Source organism: Pagrus pagrus (genome assembly GCF_965226575.1).
Source record: "Pagrus pagrus genome assembly, chromosome: 9".
Taxonomy (NCBI): domain Eukaryota; kingdom Metazoa; phylum Chordata; class Actinopteri; order Spariformes; family Sparidae; genus Pagrus; species Pagrus pagrus.
In genome coordinates, this window is record NC_140193.1 from 4,825,763 (window position 1) to 4,843,755 (window position 17,993).

The 17,993-nt window shown below is 41.7% G+C and overlaps 1 protein-coding gene across 2 annotated transcripts; it reads right to left on the bottom strand.

The window, feature by feature from the left end:
* Positions 1 to 1,341: 1,341 nt before the first annotated feature.
* wdr75 (WD repeat domain 75) lies at positions 1,342 to 16,818 on the bottom strand. 2 transcript variants are annotated; one of them, XM_084361786.1, is made up of 21 exons: positions 16,705 to 16,818; positions 15,713 to 15,842; positions 15,318 to 15,383; positions 14,719 to 14,821; positions 13,694 to 13,818; positions 13,418 to 13,488; positions 12,786 to 12,902; positions 12,356 to 12,444; positions 11,998 to 12,156; positions 11,726 to 11,785; positions 11,321 to 11,436; positions 10,949 to 11,124; positions 10,560 to 10,717; positions 10,031 to 10,211; positions 6,999 to 7,093; positions 6,821 to 6,916; positions 5,929 to 6,098; positions 4,926 to 4,985; positions 4,181 to 4,327; positions 3,725 to 3,816; positions 1,342 to 3,447 (listed from the first exon to the last, which is right to left on the bottom strand). In XM_084361786.1, exons 1-21 carry the CDS (start codon positions 16,788 to 16,790, stop codon positions 3,225 to 3,227), a joined length of 2,520 nt encoding a protein of 839 aa, XP_084217912.1. In that variant the 5' UTR covers positions 16,791 to 16,818; the 3' UTR covers positions 1,342 to 3,224. The 2 variants fall into 2 exon arrangements, with proteins under 2 accessions (XP_084217912.1, XP_084217911.1); XM_084361785.1 differs by having other exon boundaries at positions 10,031 to 10,214.
* Between the last annotated feature and the right edge of the window lie 1,175 nt (positions 16,819 to 17,993).

The window sequence follows — 17,993 nt, forward strand, 5'->3', positions numbered from 1 at the left end:
TCATGAAGTGCTAGTTTAAGCTAATTTCTAATGATCCACCTCCAGATTATTATGAAGCCCAGGCCCGTGCTGCTCTGCCTGATTGGCTGAGCGTAACCTGAACCAATCTCGCTACTCGTGTTTAAACCTAAACAACCAAAGAAAGATCCTCAAAGCCCCACTTCCACAAAAACCCAATGTGTCCACTTCCTCCCCCTTTGCGGCAGTGTTTTTTTTTTTATTGACACAAAAGAAACCCTCTGAGTCTTAAATATATTTTATATAAACTTGTTTTAAATATAATAGGATTGTCTGTTGCTCAGTCTGGAGCCTTGCTCAAGGGTCAATGCAAAGTTAGTGGACAAACAGATCGAGCAGTGAATTTCAGTAGTTTTCTTTTCTGTTTTTTTTTTTTTTTTTTGTCTTAATGCACATTTCAGAGAGAGTTAAAGGAGCAATATGTAAAAAAATGTCCATGTTACCTCAGTTAGCTGTGCATCTAGTGGTCTGGACTGGAAGCTCGGCGCACCAGGGGAGTGTTGGTGTTTACACGGCTAGCACAGGAGCTTTGGAAGAGGATGGGACGATGCTAGCTGGCTAGCATGCTAAACATCTCTACACAACCTCCTGACGTTAAAACATTTTTTTATGTTGTCAACTAAAATTCTTACATATTGCACTTGTAATTTCAGACCGAGCTCGAGTGTTGCGTCATGTTTTTTTTACAGTTACTGGATCTGTTTTACAATCAGAGCTCGTATCAGCCAATAAACAGATAAACAGCTCAGGACTCGATAAGGATATGTAGGGTAACCCAGTTTGACAACCAACGCTCCTCGATGTCTGTCAGAAGTCAGGAAGCGACGCGATGGATCTGCAGTCTGTGGCTTCGGGCACCTGATCGAGAAAGGAACTGAAAAACGCTGAGATGAAAGTGCTTCTCATCCGACTGTGGGAACAAAACGTGACCTGCTCCTTCAGAGAGCGCTTACTCAGGACTTCAGCTTTCGTTACTCAAGACTCTGCCTGACTTTACAACTCTGATTATGTGACTCTTCGAGGTCACACATGAGATCTTTATGTAGATTTCCAAGAACCGAAGCAGAAAAAATAAGAATGCATGGGTTGCATTTCCAGGCGAAATATACGTCGTTATGCTTTTTTTTTTTTTGGTGTGTCATAGTTCACCTGCTTATACAACAACGTGAGAAACGCCACGCACATACCGGGTATATAACCGCCATTTAAATTTCATCACACACACACTACTGACCACGGATAAAGGTGTGAGTTTGGACTCTGGAAGACACACTGAGGTTGTGCAACAAGGTGACGGACGAGGCGAAATCAGAGGACGACAGCTTAAAGAAAGAATTCAATAGTTTTATTACATTTTGAAGTGTAGAAAAATGTGTGTTTGTGCTACAGACAGTTTTCACCTCATCACAGTGGATCTGATTAGTTTTTAATCACTGATTGACATAAAACAAGAATGCTTTAATGTACAATTGAAAAAAGTCTCTACAAATAAATCAAAATAAATGATTGCGTAAGTATTTAATCCCTTCACTGTAACATTGAACCACTTGATTTTAGCTGGACCAAGTAAACATGTTAATTAATAAGATGTCTGAGTTAAAGAAGTCGTTTGTGGAAAAGTTTATCACAGGTTTCAACCAATCAGATCGACAGTAGAAGGTTTGGTAAATCAAACTAATACTGCGATTATTTAACTGTTACAAACAAAACAAACAACATAATCAAAATGTGTTCAAGATGTGGGACAACTAGCTCTCAAAACAGAAAAACATGGTCTGACTAATAACTGGAAAACAATCAGACTCAAACTCCACACGTGCAGAGCTTGAAGGTTTTCAAGATGGCTTCAGGAGAGCACATGATCGCGTGCATCCAGCTGCAGTGCAAAGTAAGTTAAATAAAGATGCAGGTTTTAATATCCTGTCATGAAACTACATCATGATGACGCGAAGTGACGCCAAACCAGAGAAAATAAATACACATGCATTCACCTTCAAGTTCAGGAGGAAATTCTGCACACAGAAATGTTTACGAAACGATGTGAGGCTGATCTTCAGTACATTGTTCCTACAACCACGATCGTAGGTCAGTTTCCCACTTTAGATAAATACTACATCAAGCTTATGATCCCTCCAAGTGGTTGTAACGTTTATATTATGTACAAATACAAACCTACTGAGAGTCAGAAGGACACAAAAGTTGTTTAGGCGCTCGATATCACTCAGTCCGATTGAGACCAATCATAAAAATTAATCAAAGATGTCAATAATTCCACTTTTCTGATACAATACAAGAAATAAAACTTTACTCAGAACCTCTTTCAAGACCTAAACATCCAAAAAAGGCTATTGAAAAGTGAACTCAACACAAACACATTTATAATATTGTGAATATCTGTGCAGCCTGGGGTTAAAATGCTGATCATCTTACTGTTTTAAACATGTGGTATTGACAAAGTATCTTTGACGAACAACACGGGCCCCTGCAGTGTCAGCGATCACCAGCAGGCATGTGGGAGACTGAAATTGCATTTTTGAAGCCAAAACTGAGCTTGTTGATAATAACTCTGAATTATATCTTCAGCAGAAACACGCTAGTCCTCGCATGAAGTCTGGTGACCGGATCGTCCTGCCAAGCATTGTGCAAGTAAACATTTCACTAAGGATCCCTGTTTTCAAGTTGCCCATAAATTAGAAGTCCTGCAGAGCTCTCGCATGCTTTTACTTGTCCAAAGAAGAAAAAAGGGGAAATCAACTGATTGAAAATTGCAGCTAGTTGTAGGTTTGGTGATCAGAACCGCAGCTGAACACAGAGAAATCCTCGACCGTGACTTGGAAAGTTGGATTTATTTTTTATTTAACAACCACAGGCACAGCAGCCAAAACTACACAGGAATGACTCAGAAACAATACTGTTTATATTCAGCAGTGACCTTAATTCAACCCAGCCTTCATCAGAAGACTTGGAAGCTGATATAAACTTGTCAACGTCGACTCAAAGCTGCGACTGCTGCCAAGAGGCGGACACTTACGCAATCAAATATTTTCTGTTTTGTATCTGCAGAGAGACTTTTGTCAACACTTTTGTTTTCTAGAAGAAACCCAGTCTGATTTATGAGGTTATAAAAAGATAAAAAAACAAATAATCCACTGATGAAAACTTTCTATAAGCTCTGCATCTGTGTGAGTCTTTGTACACAGTCACGATCATGAGTCCAGGAGGCCTGCGAGCCAGCTGTGGTCGAGTTTCTTCACCTTCCTCAGTTCCCTAACCTGAGCCTTTGTCAGAGCGGGGGCTGCGGACTCGGCCGCATCGCCTCCCACCGCCGCCTGCTGCTCCGGCCTCGTGCGGCTGGATTCCATTTCCTCCTCTGAATCCTCTTCCTCTTTCTCGCTCTCCATTTCCTCCTCGGCATGTTTACTTTCCTCCCTGAGGCCATGAGATCCCATGGAGACAAAAAAAGAAGTTAACGTGACTCTGCATATTTTCTGAGATAAACAACTATGTCAGAATTTTCCCATGTGCCCCGTTTTAGCCAAGGCCCCAAGTCGATGAATCACGTGAAGCCTGCAGTGTTTTTGTCGACTCATGCCGTTATTATCGGTCACAGATTCCCACTATGACTCTTCGAATTTTCAGCTTTTACTGGCTTAATATTTAAGAACAAGTACTCAGATATTCATTCAGAAAACTGAAGAGTACTGACCTGGCGTCTGTAACGGAGATCAACAGAGACTGAACAAACATGGAGCAGAGGAAAGAGGTGGAGGGCAAGACGTGGGCCGGGGTCTGCAGAAGCTGTCGGCGAAAGAGAAAAAACAAGATTTAATGCACAACTCGTCAAAAAACTAAGCTAGTTAGCATCACACAGTCAGTGGCCCAAATAAAATATAGGAACATTACAGCTATTAACGGTATTTTAGATACGATTAATTTAAATTTTCAACGTTCAGGGTTCATCGGCCGATGCTGGCTGCAGTTCACATCACGGCCACCGGTGTCACAATCACAATAATTTTCTAACTTTACCACATCGTGCCTTTAAATAAATATTCTCTATTTGAATCTCAGCGACCAGAATCGTCAAGCAAACAGTTACATGTCAGAAAACGTATACACAACACATAGTGGACATTCATCCACGCAGGGCTGAGCTACCGACCTCTTTGATAGCCACAGATCCCTGAGGCAGAGGCGTCCTCTCCGCAGACGGGCCGCTCCGCGGGTCGTCGCCTCCCTGTTGCTGTTGCCGATGTTTCCCCAGCAACAGGTAGAACGGCGTCATGGCGACGCTGTCATCGATCACAAGCTTGAAGGGGGAAGAAGAAGAGATTACAATGTCAGGAAGAGCAGGAAACGTCTCACATTAATAAAAAAAAGTGTGAGGGAAAAGTAGGTCAACAGTTTGTTCAGAGGTAGATGTTCAGCAGTGCTGTTTGTATTTGATGAGGGCAGTAAAGATGAGAGAAACTGAGGGGGGTTATTTGGAGAAGAAAACAAAAGCAACATGAATCCACAGATCCTCGTGCCAGCTCCTGGAACTGAACTGGAACTGAACTCTTCACCATCAGCCGGTGTTCATCCAAGGAGAAAAACCTGAAGCAACAACTGCTGCAGGGGTCAGTCCTGCCCGGGGTTTTTATTTCTATTGGTTTGAAATGTTTAAACTGGTTTTAACCGTGAATCACCAGATGTGTTGATGTTGGACGTTTGTGATAAACTGAAGGATGAAGTGTTTCTTCATGTGGTCAGAAAATTCTTCTCCTTCAGATAAATAAACTCTTTAAAAGCACTCTTGATCACCTGGAAAATGCATCGTCATGAAGCTGAAAATAGCTGAAAACATAGCAAGTACTTTTACTTCAGTAAAGGATCTGAATACTTGTTCACCGCTGTGTGTGTTGTACCTGTTTGCTGGACGCCATCAGTCTCTCCTCTTCTGTCTTGGTGGTGAATGTCATGAGGTCCTGCAGAGAGTCAACGTCAGCATCAACACAAGAAGTCCTTTCAATGAAGTATCTTGTAACTAAAATTACATGATAATATCTGTGACATTCAGACAGTGAGCAGAAAGGTGATGAGAGACAACTGAGTATATTTACTCAAGTACTGTACTCCTCTTTATCTATACTTTCCCCGCACCGTTCCATCAATCAATAACATACAAACCCACCATGTAAGAAAAGAAAACAAAGAAAAAAAGGTTAAGGAGATGCAGACTAACTCAAGTACAATTTTGTGATACTTTACTTGAGTATTTCCATTTTCTGCTACTTTATACGTCTACTCGACTACATTTTGGAGGCAAATACTTTCCTTTTTACTCCACTACATTTATGTGATTACTTTAATTACTAGTTACTTTGCAGATTACATGCTGTATCTGCAATTGAATTAAAAAAAAAATATCTGAAAATGTGGAAAACTCGATCCAATAATTGATCAACCTGAGGTTTTCTATATATACTTACATGTAATTTACTTTTCATATTCATATACTTTTATTTAATTATGTATACTTTTTTGCAAGGATGCAATTTCTTACATACTTTTACTTTATACTACATCTGATGTTCTTCATATTTGTAGCATTCTTACAATTTACTTTAACTTTATGGTCATATCAGATTTTTTACTCTGACTTTGGGTACAACACTGTGTATAAGTTATGATGTCATCCTCACGAGGCCAATTAGTGACAAACATGTCACCTTATTAAAATCCATAAGCGTGCTCCCCTTGGCACAATCAATTTAAAACTGCCAGAGCAAATATATAAAAATATCATCAGCTGTGTTTGAGGTGTGAAATGTATACATAGTATATTAGTTTTTCCTAAACGTATGAAAACAGGAGCACAGCCGACTTCTTATCTTTTTAACTGACTGTTTTCCCGTTTGAGTTGTTTACCATGTACTGAGTGAGGAAGTGCAGCTGGGAGCGGTTGAGCCACTGGCTGCTCTCCTCGCAGCTCTCCAGCATCTCCTCCCTCGGGGCGAAGACGGCGCGAGTCACCATCCCCGAGCACACGGCCTTCTGGGAAAACAGCGGCCGAGGCTCGCTGGGTTTAAACACAAACACTAAAAACAGAGGAGAGAGAAAAACCAGTGAAGATCATTATACTGGGAACAAAAAAATGCTCTGGCTTGTTTGTATTTCTTTAAAACAATCACAGTCGTCTTGGGTGGTGCCGAGCCCGGGAGGCAGCGACGGTGCTCCTACAAAACGGTATCAGGGGAACTTGTTTTGTACTCAGGGAACCAAGTCCTGGAATTAAAATGGGTTTATCCCTGCTGTTAGCTTGTTTAGGTAGTTGTGCTGTTGCCAGTTTCAGCGTGTAGGTTGCTAGTTTGGAGGTTGTTGCTGTTCCCTGTAGCAACAGGAGCTTTAAAAACAGTAACACAGAGATAACGGAGGGGAGGAGGACACGGCCTGACAGTGGCACCCAACGGCAGCCTCATACCAACAGTTGACATCCATATCAGGGAATTCAGGTATTCGGGGAATGCTGCCTTCAATTGTACTCGGGGTAACTGTGCGCTTCATTTGTCAACTGTTGGGACGACTTTCAGGGAAACATCAGATAATACGTCAGAGAGAGAGAGGAAGTAACTCTGCGAACGTGACTCAACGTAGCCTGAATAAAACTTTAATACATTAACTCGTCCGTGAGTCACATTAGAGACGAGTCAAACTACGTCTTTTGTTATTGTTGTGATTGAGATAGCGGCAGAAATTACGTTCTGTGCTTTAAACCTGTCGCTGTGGGTTTAAAAAAGCTAAATCTCAGTTTAAATCTTACAGTCGGTGCATCCAGCCTGACAGCAGAAGGCAGCCATGTTCTCAGAGAGCGGGTCGGCCAGCAGCAGGCTGACGTCCATCGAGGTGCTCCACTCCACTGAGGAGAAACAGAAACATTAATGGGCACGAACTGAACTAAAATGCGACAAATGTGGGTTTTTTTGTACATGCAGTCTTACATGAGCAGGTGAGGAGGTTCCAGCAGCAGAGCAGGTTGCTGGCAGTGGTTCCCAGCAGATACTTGGAGCAGCTTAGTCGCCCAAAACAAAGATTCCTGGTGGAGGAGGAAAAAAAAAAAGTCTCTTTTGTTTTCTTGCGACTATAAAGAATCTCAAGTGCAACCCGCCCCCCCCCCCCCTCGACACCGCACATATTTCACAGGATTAGCTTTTGAGTTTTCCGCTTTGGGGGCTTCAAATGGGAACACGCAAGTAAAGAGTGAACACCCACGAAGAACCAAAGAGCCGGAAAATGTGCGTCTGGAAGATGGATCAATTTCAGAGCGTCAAAATGTTGCTTTATACAAATCAACCATGTTATTTAAAGGGACATTCTCGTGCTAGAAGGTGAATTTTATTTTTAAGAGTCTGTAGTCGGTGAGGTTGGAGGTTGGAGGCGACCCAGCTCTACACATCCATAGGTGGTGGTTATGTGAGGGGCACCGGGGCAGCTGTCACAACATCTGACCATCAACGTTCCTCAACTTTGAAGCCTTAATAAGCACAAACTCCCCCTCAGCTCCCTCGTTACACAGGAAATGTCTCCTCATGATGATTTGTTTTGCTTCAAGAAGTTTCTGGACAGTTAAAATGTTTCTCTGCTTCTTCATTTTTTCAGATAAACCTGCAGGTCAGCTCTCTTTTGTTTCTCTTCCAGATATTCTGAATGCTGACTCAGAGTTCTGGTCCCGCTGCAGAAAAGTGGTACAGAAACCAGCAGCAGTAGTTTCGTGTCCTCGTTGACCGGAAGGGCCCCCTTCTTCAGCGGAGGGGACAACATTTCTGAGACTCGAGCAACGTTGCGAAACTGCAGGCGGCTGACAGGCAGCACTTCTGCTGAGAGGAACGAGCCTGGACCTCTGCCAATGAGACGACGAGGTTATTTAACTGTCCTCGACAGCGAACAGAGAAACAGCCAGACTATAAAACAACTGGTTGCTTAGTGAGGCTGTGTGTGTGTGTGTGTGTGTGTGTGCACTGTGCTTTAAGTAACTGTCCTCTGTTACTTGTATGTTTGTCTGAATGAAAGGCCGCTCTGTTCTTCCAGGAGACAGCAGGAAATAACCATTTTACAGGACAGCAGCTCCACAACTGATATTAACTGAATGCACCTGCAGTTCAGACAACAGTTGGCTCCTTATTTAGCTAATTTTCTTGCAATAAGAGTCCGTGTCCACGTAGCGTTTTCTCTGAGTGCCAGCGTCTTTTTTCCCCCCCCCAATTGTGCCAGCGGAGGTTGTCGAGATATTGTTGTTGCAGAGACAAGACGAACGTGCAGCGTTTTTTCTCTCAGTACACAATTTTCAGCCTGAAATAAACGCGAAGCGGACACGGGCCCTTAAAGTTGCACCATCCAGCTTCCTTTATTTTTGTATTTTTGTCCACATATTCTTGGGCACAGACTGCTATCGTGATTGGACGACAGATGATCTTCAGGAAGTGGAAGAAACCTGGAGAACCTCCTTTTCAGGACTGGCTGACTGAATGAGGCAAAGTAGCTGCATATGAAAGGATGTCAGACAGGATGCAGGACAGAGCGGAAAAATATCTCCTGAAGTGGGGCATGTACCTTGGAGCGAACGTCTGGAGCAGATAGAAACTTGAAATAAAAACCATTTAAGAGCTTAAGACGTTGCTACAATGTTCATTAATGAATCACAATGCATGAAAGTGACAACTTCATCCAGAACATGTTTACGATGCATCGAGCTCTAAAGGGAGAAACACACAAACGTTGCATCGGGTCTTAAAAGATGATGAATGTGTCTTAATAACTAGTATTGTGTTTGTATTTAAAGCCTCCACATCAAAATGCATCAATGAGCCGCACTGTGTGACATGTCCCTTCATTACCATGAACACACACACACACACACACACACACTGTCCTGCTGCCCTAAATACTCAGTAGAGCATCAAACATGGATTAATCTGCAGCTGAAACACAAACTGTTAACTCCTGTTTGAGTCACGTTTACTAAAAACTTCAGTCCCCAGCTTTTAAAATTAAACATTATATTTGTTGCTCATCTCGTGGAGGAAGCGACGAGCTCGGAGACGCTATGAGGAAGTCAGGAAGTGGACGGTTAGGAAGTGTAAAACAACATCAGCCTCATGCTTTAAGAAATGCTGTTCACTGTTTGTTCTGTCAGTTGTTTCTCTGTCAAACACTGTTTGGATATAAATCCTTGACGTTCCTGATCCAGTCTGTTCCTCTGCTGTATCAGTTTGTACTAATCTTGTTCTTCTACTATCACTAGTTGTTTGTTCACCGAGACAAACTGTTGTTTTCTGTGTTTCGTGTTGACCTGACTTGAGACATGATGACTTGAATGACTCGTCCGTGTTTATTTTATGTTTTTTGTCTGGCTGTCAGTGTTTTACTGTCGAAAAGTGATGAGGAGGAAATACTTTATGACTGCTTACAAAATAAAGAAATAAATAAGCTTTTATTAAGTAATTTGTCTTTGTTTGATTACATTTATTTCACTGAATATCAAGAATTATAATAGCAATTTAAGTAATTGACAAACTTTTGGAATAAGTCAGATAAACTGGAAATCAATATTAGACCTTGTCTTTTGTCTTTTCAAAGCCCGGATGCTGCAAGTATCTTGGGACTTGACTTGATGGCTGCCCAAGAGAAAAAGACTCGGGACTTGATTAAGAGTTGGACCAAATGATTTGAGTCACGTGTCTAGTACGGCTAAACCAGAACCAATCAGAAGTTGCAGCAATCAAAAGGTTGTAAGGCAGCGTGCGAGGACACGACTAGAAGAGTATCATCGTTTGGTTCATGAACTCTGCCGGGGTACCACCCAGTTTACAGCTTCTGTTAAGTCTCCTTTACAACATGATTATCTTAAGGCACCAAGCAACATGATATAAACGGGCAACTGGGTCTGATTTATTTTCTAATTTTAACACGTGCTACAAACACAATCAGTAATGAGCCCTGGTGAATGTGCGTGCAGGTGTTTGAGTGCTCTGACCTGATGGCTTTTGGTGGCTGCGACAGCGTCGTCAGGAGCTCCCAGGAGGCCGGACTCCACACGGTCACCACCTCCTGAAAGCTGACGGCCAGCAGGGAACCGTCGGCTGAGAAGCTGCAGCACTCGGGCACCAGGCCGTGATAGGCTCCGACGAAATCACACGACCAGGAAGGACCTTCGTCTGCTGGCAGCAGAGAGGGAGACAGACACAGAGAGTGTTGGATTAGCGAGAAGCACAGCCAGACGTTCAACCTGCTGTGTTGTGAAGCCAGAACGGTGGAGGCTGGCACCGACAGACTGATTCAAAGTGACGTCTCCACGGATAAAAATGTGCAGAATCATGGTTTTACAAAGCACTCTGGGTAACTTAGTTAGCTACACAACTGTTTACCTGTAAAGAACACAGATCTTACAGAATAAATCTGAACTGCTCACCGGTCAGAAACATTAAAAGAGAGCGGCAAATATTACCACACTCAGACACAACTCAGCCAAACTCTGTGTTTTGCTTGAATGACAGACTGCTTACCCTCTGTCTGGGACTGTGCAGCCAGCTGCCAGGCTTTGAAGTGCCCGTCCTTGCTGGTGGAGACCAGCATGGTGGTCTGGCTGTCGGTTGCGTGGCTGAAGCACATGCCTGTAATCTGGGCCTCGTGGGGGGCCGAGATGGTCGTGTTCAGCACAAAACTGCAGGTGATACAGTAAGAAGGTTAGAAGGGTTTTACAATCCCGAAAACACTTTCTCCTTCTTCTTCTGAATGTGGTCTGAGTGATCAGATCACATCTGGATTGAGTCCATTAACACCTGTACTGAGAGCTGCCCACCTGTGATTTAATCTCTCAGGACAGATGTTGATACCAGGTCTGAACAGAGCCACCGACTGGCTGAAACATCATGTATAATTCAGGAGTCTGTACCTCTGTGTCTGTTCGTCAAACGCCCACAGCTTCAAGTTGAGCTCCAGCTCAGCGTCTTTCTGTTTTCTTTCCTCTACTGTCGCCAGCCAGTTTCCAGAGGCATCGAAAGCCGCCTTGACCACCTCAAACTGCTGCAGCCCCGACTCATGAATATACTCCTGCTGCACGATGTCCAGCTGTGGGAGAGATGATGACAGCAGTGTTATAGGAGGCTTGTGGACCAGAGCAGGAGTGTTTGAACCTTCTGTCGTTAGTTTGTAATTACATTAAGTTTTCTTCAAGTACTCATACCCACATGTATGTTATTCCAGGTGCTGACATAGCTCAGCATGCCAATAAAAACCTACAAAAACAATCCACAGAGTTGCTTACGTTGTAAAGGAGTTTGTCTCTCTGGAGCGAGTAAAACTGCAGGTGACCTGGTTTCCCGTTCAGCACCAGAGATTTGCTGCGTGGGTCGATCATCAAGTCCGTCCCGACACTTTCACCTGCAGGAGGACGGAACAATGGAGTGAAAAACAATGGTTTCAGCTCAGTTACAGTGTTTGTGTCCACATAACGTCTTTGAGAGATATTTGTTATTTCTCTACATCTTTTTCACAATCAGTGTCAACAACTTGACTGAACGTGCTGGTTCTTCTATCATGGACCTCCTGTGAAGCACAACTGCTTTCCAAGAACTGTTTCTTTATGATTATATCTTTATCTTTATCGGTGAGTCGTACAACATGTTTATGATCAGTCTTCATGCTGTTGCCACCTCCGGTCTGTACCCACCTTTGACCAGGCCCTGAATGACAGCCGACACTTTAACACAACTCTGGATGATCGTGATCTCTGAAAGAAAGAACCAGAAAATATTCACATTTAAGAAGCTGGAATCAGATACATTTAAAATACTTGAAAACGATTAATCGATTATTAAAATAGCTGGCATTTAATTGCTAGAGCCACTAGATGCCAGCTTTAAAAGGAGTTATGTACAGAACTACGCCCACTCTTGCTATAATAACACATCTTGTTGTATAAGACAGCTGACAGGTCCTTACTGTTGTCACTGTGCGAGGTACAGAACAGCGCTCCATCAGGTGAGACAGCGATGTGCGTGATGGCAGCTCCCAGACGAGGCAGGAAGTCCCGCTGGTTCTCTTGGTTGTATCTCCACTGGACCAGCACCGACTCGATGCCTCCACTCAGCAGGTTGGTGCCTGGTGACACGAAGCAGATAAACATGAAGAGGAGGCGGGAACAGGACAGGAAGGACTTGCTAGAGAGTTTGTCCTGTTTCATAAATTAATTTTGTGCCAGAATGACCAATTTAGCTGCGTGTATTTTTGATTTTGAGGTGAACTGTCCCTTTAAAACAGCTGCAGGGGAATAGAGAATGACAGTATTAAATGTTTTTACCTTCTGGGGTGAAGCTCAGTGAGCTGACGGCGCTGTGGTGCCAGTGCAGGGTGGAGTATGTGTACTCCTTCTTGTGGTTGAAGTTTCTCCTGAGAGGATAAACATGAACGTAAGAAAAATAAAGTTTCTCCACTTCTACATTCAAAAACACACACTGCCTTACAAAAACACGAATGGGAAATATAAGCGGCTACAAGGAACTTTCACCAAATAGAAACCGTTTCATGATCAGTTAAAAACTCACAGGTAACTTTAGAATAGTAGTTAGTTATAGTTAAAAATAAGGTAAAGAACGGGTGTTTCCCATGAGAGAGTTGAGTTCACTGGTACATCATCAGGAAAACAAGCAGGAGACTAAACAACTGTTCAAGATGACCAAGCACTGGGTGAGAGTGTGAAGCTTCAAGGTCGTGTTGTTTTCTTCACTCACCACAAGCGAATCTTTCCATCTTCGTGTCCCGTGGCGATGCAGTCGTCGTTTGGATGACAGGCGACACATGTGAACGTGTTCTTGCCTCCCTTCTTGTTGTCTTCTTTGAGGGAAAACCTATAAACAACCCACACGATGTGGTGTTACTCAGGGTTTCTGCAGGTTTTTAACAATACAAGACTTTTTAAAAAGAATATTTTGTCAGAGCAAATTAAATCCAATTTGACATCTATACTGGCAAAAATGAAACAGAAGTGCAGCTTGGGTGGGGAAACTTGTGTCCCTGTGCTAGTCTTCAATTTGTGGATCCTCTCGAGTGCCTCAGACTTCTTTAACAACTCTACATGAATTTGATTTGAATTTTTTTAGAGATCTATCAAAATCATACTTAAGAACAGGAACCAGAGAAACCCTTGTTTTCAAACATCCTCGTGACCTCGTGGTTTGTGAGCATCATGGGTTTTAACATTCATGAACTTTATCCAACAACATTTTGTGTCTAATAATAGAGAAATTAATCATTTGTTATCCGAACTGTGAATAATTTGTAGTTTGATTGAACGTTTGAAACAAGATGTGTGAGAGGATGGTCTTTAATTCATTTAACTGAAGGATCTCACACTGTGGCTCACCTGTATGCCTTCTGCTTCTTGAAGAAGTAGACCTCCAGCTGCAAACCTTTAGCTGAAGCGATATATTCACCCTGTGAGGAGGATAAGACTTGTTTATTATCACAAACATACAGGAAAGCTGACCAGGAATCTGTATTTGAAACCTGCTCTTTAATAAATGCTGCTGTCAATTAGCTTTACTTGAAAAAGTTATTTATTGAATTGGCCTTGTTAACAATCATGGGAATGTAACTTCTCCAGATGTTGTGTTGGTGACGGTAGTGACAGTGAACGTACCCCTCTGCCGAAGACGGTGGCGGCGGGGTTGGAGCTGATGTCGGTGAGCACAGCAGAGAGCTCTCGGGCCTCCACCAGCTGATCTCCGCTCTGTGGCAGATGTACCGCGACCAGCTGGAACAACTCTGTGCACACACACACACACACACACACACAAATACACATAATCAAACATGAGCCTATTACACATTCTTACCCAGTGACCTCTCACCCAGTTTCTACTTCACACACATTAAAGACCCCAAGAGAATAATTTGATTAGCGACTCCTCGTGGACGATTCAAAGAAAAGGACGCTGTAATAAATCTGGTACTTGTACTTAACTTGAGTATCTCCATGTTTTGATGCGTTATACTTCCACTCCTCTACATTTTAGAGGCAAAAACTGTACTTTTTTACTCTACTACGTTTATTTGATAACTTTAGTCACTTTGCAGGTTGCAAGGTGCATCAGAGTCAAAGCAGCGCAATTTTTAATTACTTTATTTTATCCGCAAAAAACTCATTGTGATTGTTCAGACAAACATTTTCACTGTATCACAGACGGGACACGCATCTTTTTTGAGTGAAAAACTAAAATCCTTTAATTAATCATAAATCATAAATCATGAGTTCTTCCTGCACAAATAAAGCCAGCGAGCCTGCTCTGCAGTTTGTGTGGCACCATTTCAGCATTACTATTTATGACTCTCCTCTTTTGGTCTCATGAAGCTGAATGAGTAAATACGTGGCACCGAGTGTAAAGGTTCAGGTTCAGACAGACGTTGCCAACACTGTCCACCAACACGTAGAGTTGTTACTGACCGATACTGATACAATCGGAAATGCTGCCAATACGGCCTCAAATGTTGGATCAGGTATCAGCGAGTACTCTGCCCCTTCCCAGCACTGTCCCGTACACCTGTCTGCAACTTTGTTAGTGCACAAGTGGCTAAGATCTATAAATGGAAAGTGACTTGTGTAACACAAAATCTGTTCAGGGTTAACAGAATACAGCTGTTGAAAAAATCAAAAAGGTTTCAAACCTCCAGATCTTTTGTCACCCAGCATGGGAGTTACGACGAAGATGACTCCTTCATGGTGTGGAGATGCGTGGATGGAGAAAATCGGGTATCCGATGACATACGTCTGTAAGAGATCACACAGCTGTTACACATGGTAGCCAGACATCAAACACAACACAAACTGATCCTGACCCTTCACCCTCAACTGCAAAATAACCTACCTATCATCATGTCAGGTCAAAAAACAATCAACATGTGCAATTAAATTCATGTGAGGCTCATTTTAAGTTGATTAATGTGTGTATGACTGTAACAAAAGTCTAATCAGAGTTTGTTTTGATGCATATTTTAGATTTTAAACCCACCATGAAAAGGTCGAGTGACAAAAATGATGTTTGAAAATGTATTTTTTTATCCTTCATTATCTGGTCACGTGCTGCCAGTTAGATGTAGTGGAGAAGAGGCATAATTGCAGATATTGTCCACTTCCAAAGTAATTGGTTGTATATAAAGAACAACAACATACTAACAGAGAGAAAATGGAAAGTGTGGTGGGCAGACTCGAATGACACACTGACTGATAAGACAGGAGAAACAACAATAGAAGGATGAAGCCGTACTTTGATTAAGATGCCGTCTGTGAAGTCCCACAGTCTGACAGTGCCATCTGCTGAGCAAGAGTAGGCCTGCAACGAAACAGGGATGCATCATTATAAACAGAAACATCTTATCTTATTTCACTGAAGTAGCATTAAAAGCATCTAAGAGGCACAACACAGACAAAATACCAAAATAACCACATTTAAAACAAATTGTAATAATAAAAAAATGGAGATGAAGGTTGTATTAATTTGAGAATAAGATTAGAGATAAGATTCAGGAGGAGATTCGGTGGTACATTTAAATAGCTTTGACAGAAGTAAGAACAAGTCCTCTTTAAAGGTAAGTTAATACTGTTTTAAGCTGCAGCTGAACTCTTTACATCCATGTTAACAGTGTGGTGGTATGAACGTACCTGCAGGTGGTTGGAGGGTCTGATCAGCACACCTGTCACCAGGTCGGTGTGTCCCTGCAGGTCGTGGATACACTCCTCTGTGGAGGTGCTGAACACCTTCACACACTCTCCTGAGGCGCATAGCAGGAATCTGAAGAAACAAAATGATAAAAATTGACAGATAACGGATTAAAAGACGGCACTGAAGTAAGCTTCCCATTTGACAGTTAAGGGAAACTCAACTTACATCACTGTGTTGTCTTTTGCACCTCTTACTGTTGTGAACGCTTTGTGTTGCATTTTCACAAATAGAATAATGGTTTCACAAAATTGAGAATAGGTATCAAAGGATGATCGGACCAGGTCCAGAACAAAACACAATATACTTCGACTGGTCAGATCTGAACTAGATTATCTCAGCAAAGTCAGAGACTCTTTCAAACACAGTAGAAGATTTAGGAAACCTTTATTCTATTTAAGAAAATGTGGAGAAAAAAGCAAGATCTTGCAGATTTTTTCAAAACAAGACCACATTAAACCAGGTCCAGATAGAAAGCTACTATACCTGGATTTGTCAAATCTGGACTAGATTTTCCCAGAGAGGTTGCATATTCTATAAAACACAGTTTAAGATTAGTGAACCCTTTATTCTACTTGTGAAAATGCAAAAAAAGGAGAATTCACTGCTTTTTTTCATACGTAGACCACATTGGACCAGGTCCCTATCAAAAACCACCTCACTTAGCCTTCTCAAACCTGGACTAGATTATCCCAGAGAGGCCAGACGGTTTGTGGGACATTCAAGTTATCGTTACAAAGTGTGGGACAAACTTTAGATACCTCTTTCTCAGCAGTAACAGAAATATCAACAACTATGTTAGCTGGCAGCTTGTGATGCTAATGCTAACGGCTAGCACCGGCTGAAGCTCTCTGGCCGATAAAAACCTGCAGAAAATGCGAGAAGTTCTTCCCGCCGGAAAATAAACATTATCGACATGTAAACACACACTCACTTTGAATCACTGGTGATGACAGGCTGCCTGAAGTTTATTTTACTGCCACCTCGGTGAACCACGCGGATATCCCCGTGCTCAACCATGTTTTCACCGGAGTCAACTTTGACCTCCGACCCGCCGCTGCTTCTTCTTCGTTGTGTTTATTAGAGGTTGTTTACAGGCGCCTTACTGCCACCTGCTGGACTGGAGGGGGAGAACCAGACTCAGCTTTTTAGGGGTTATTTATGCCTCAGATTGGTAAAAACAGACATATAGTCTTTTTTTACTTTGATGAAAATCCTCAAACAGACTTCATTTCATTCATGAGGGACAGTTTATAACCCTCAGAGTCCGTTTTACCAGCTAAAATACCCATAAAGGACCAATACAAAGAGCAACATGCAGTTTTCCACTTGCCAAAAAGTGATTGCAGCTCTGAATTCTTGACTTTAAGATTAAGAAATAGGATCATTTTGGACAGGAAGTGTAATTAAAATTGTAATCTGCAAAGGAACGAGTAACTAAAGCTGTTAGATGAATGCAGAGGGGTAAAAAGTACAATATTTACCTCTGATATGTAGTAGAGTACTAGTATTACACTGGATTAAATAAATAGGCTACAACTACCTTGAATTTGTATGTTAGTATTTGTCTAAATGTATTTACATTCCACCACCGATAGTTAATAAATAATTTATAACAGTGTCAGATAAAATCCAGAAAATCTGCATTTTTAATTTGACATTAAATTAATTTAAAGATGCAAACTGAGCAAAACTTTCATTTAATGTGAACCAGAGTGAATGAGCACCATATATATTTAACTCACGGTGACCAAAATGATTTGTTCTTGGTATTACTTGTTCGTCATAACATAGAATTGCTGCAGTTTCCTGTTATCAAGAATTTTGTGGTCTGAACTTTCATTTTCTGGTCGCATTCAGCGTGAAGTAGGGAGAGTGAGCAGAGACTAAGTGTCTCATAAAATAACAGTGTTTACCTCTCTTTAATTATACAATCTTTATCTCATAGATTAAAAAAAATAATATCTCATCATTAAAAGATCTTCTTGCTAATTTTAAGTCATGATTCATAATGATGAGAAAACCTGTTTTTTATTGTAATTTCATCTGATAATTAACTTATTTTTAATTCAGATAATATACTTTAGAACAAAATGAAAGTGAAACAAATTCTTATTTTTCTGACACTGTTGTTCAAACATATTCAAGTAAGTTAAACCAACAGGACAAGAAAACTGTTATTTCCTTCCTTCTTCAAATGGAAAAAGAAAAAACCTTTCAAAC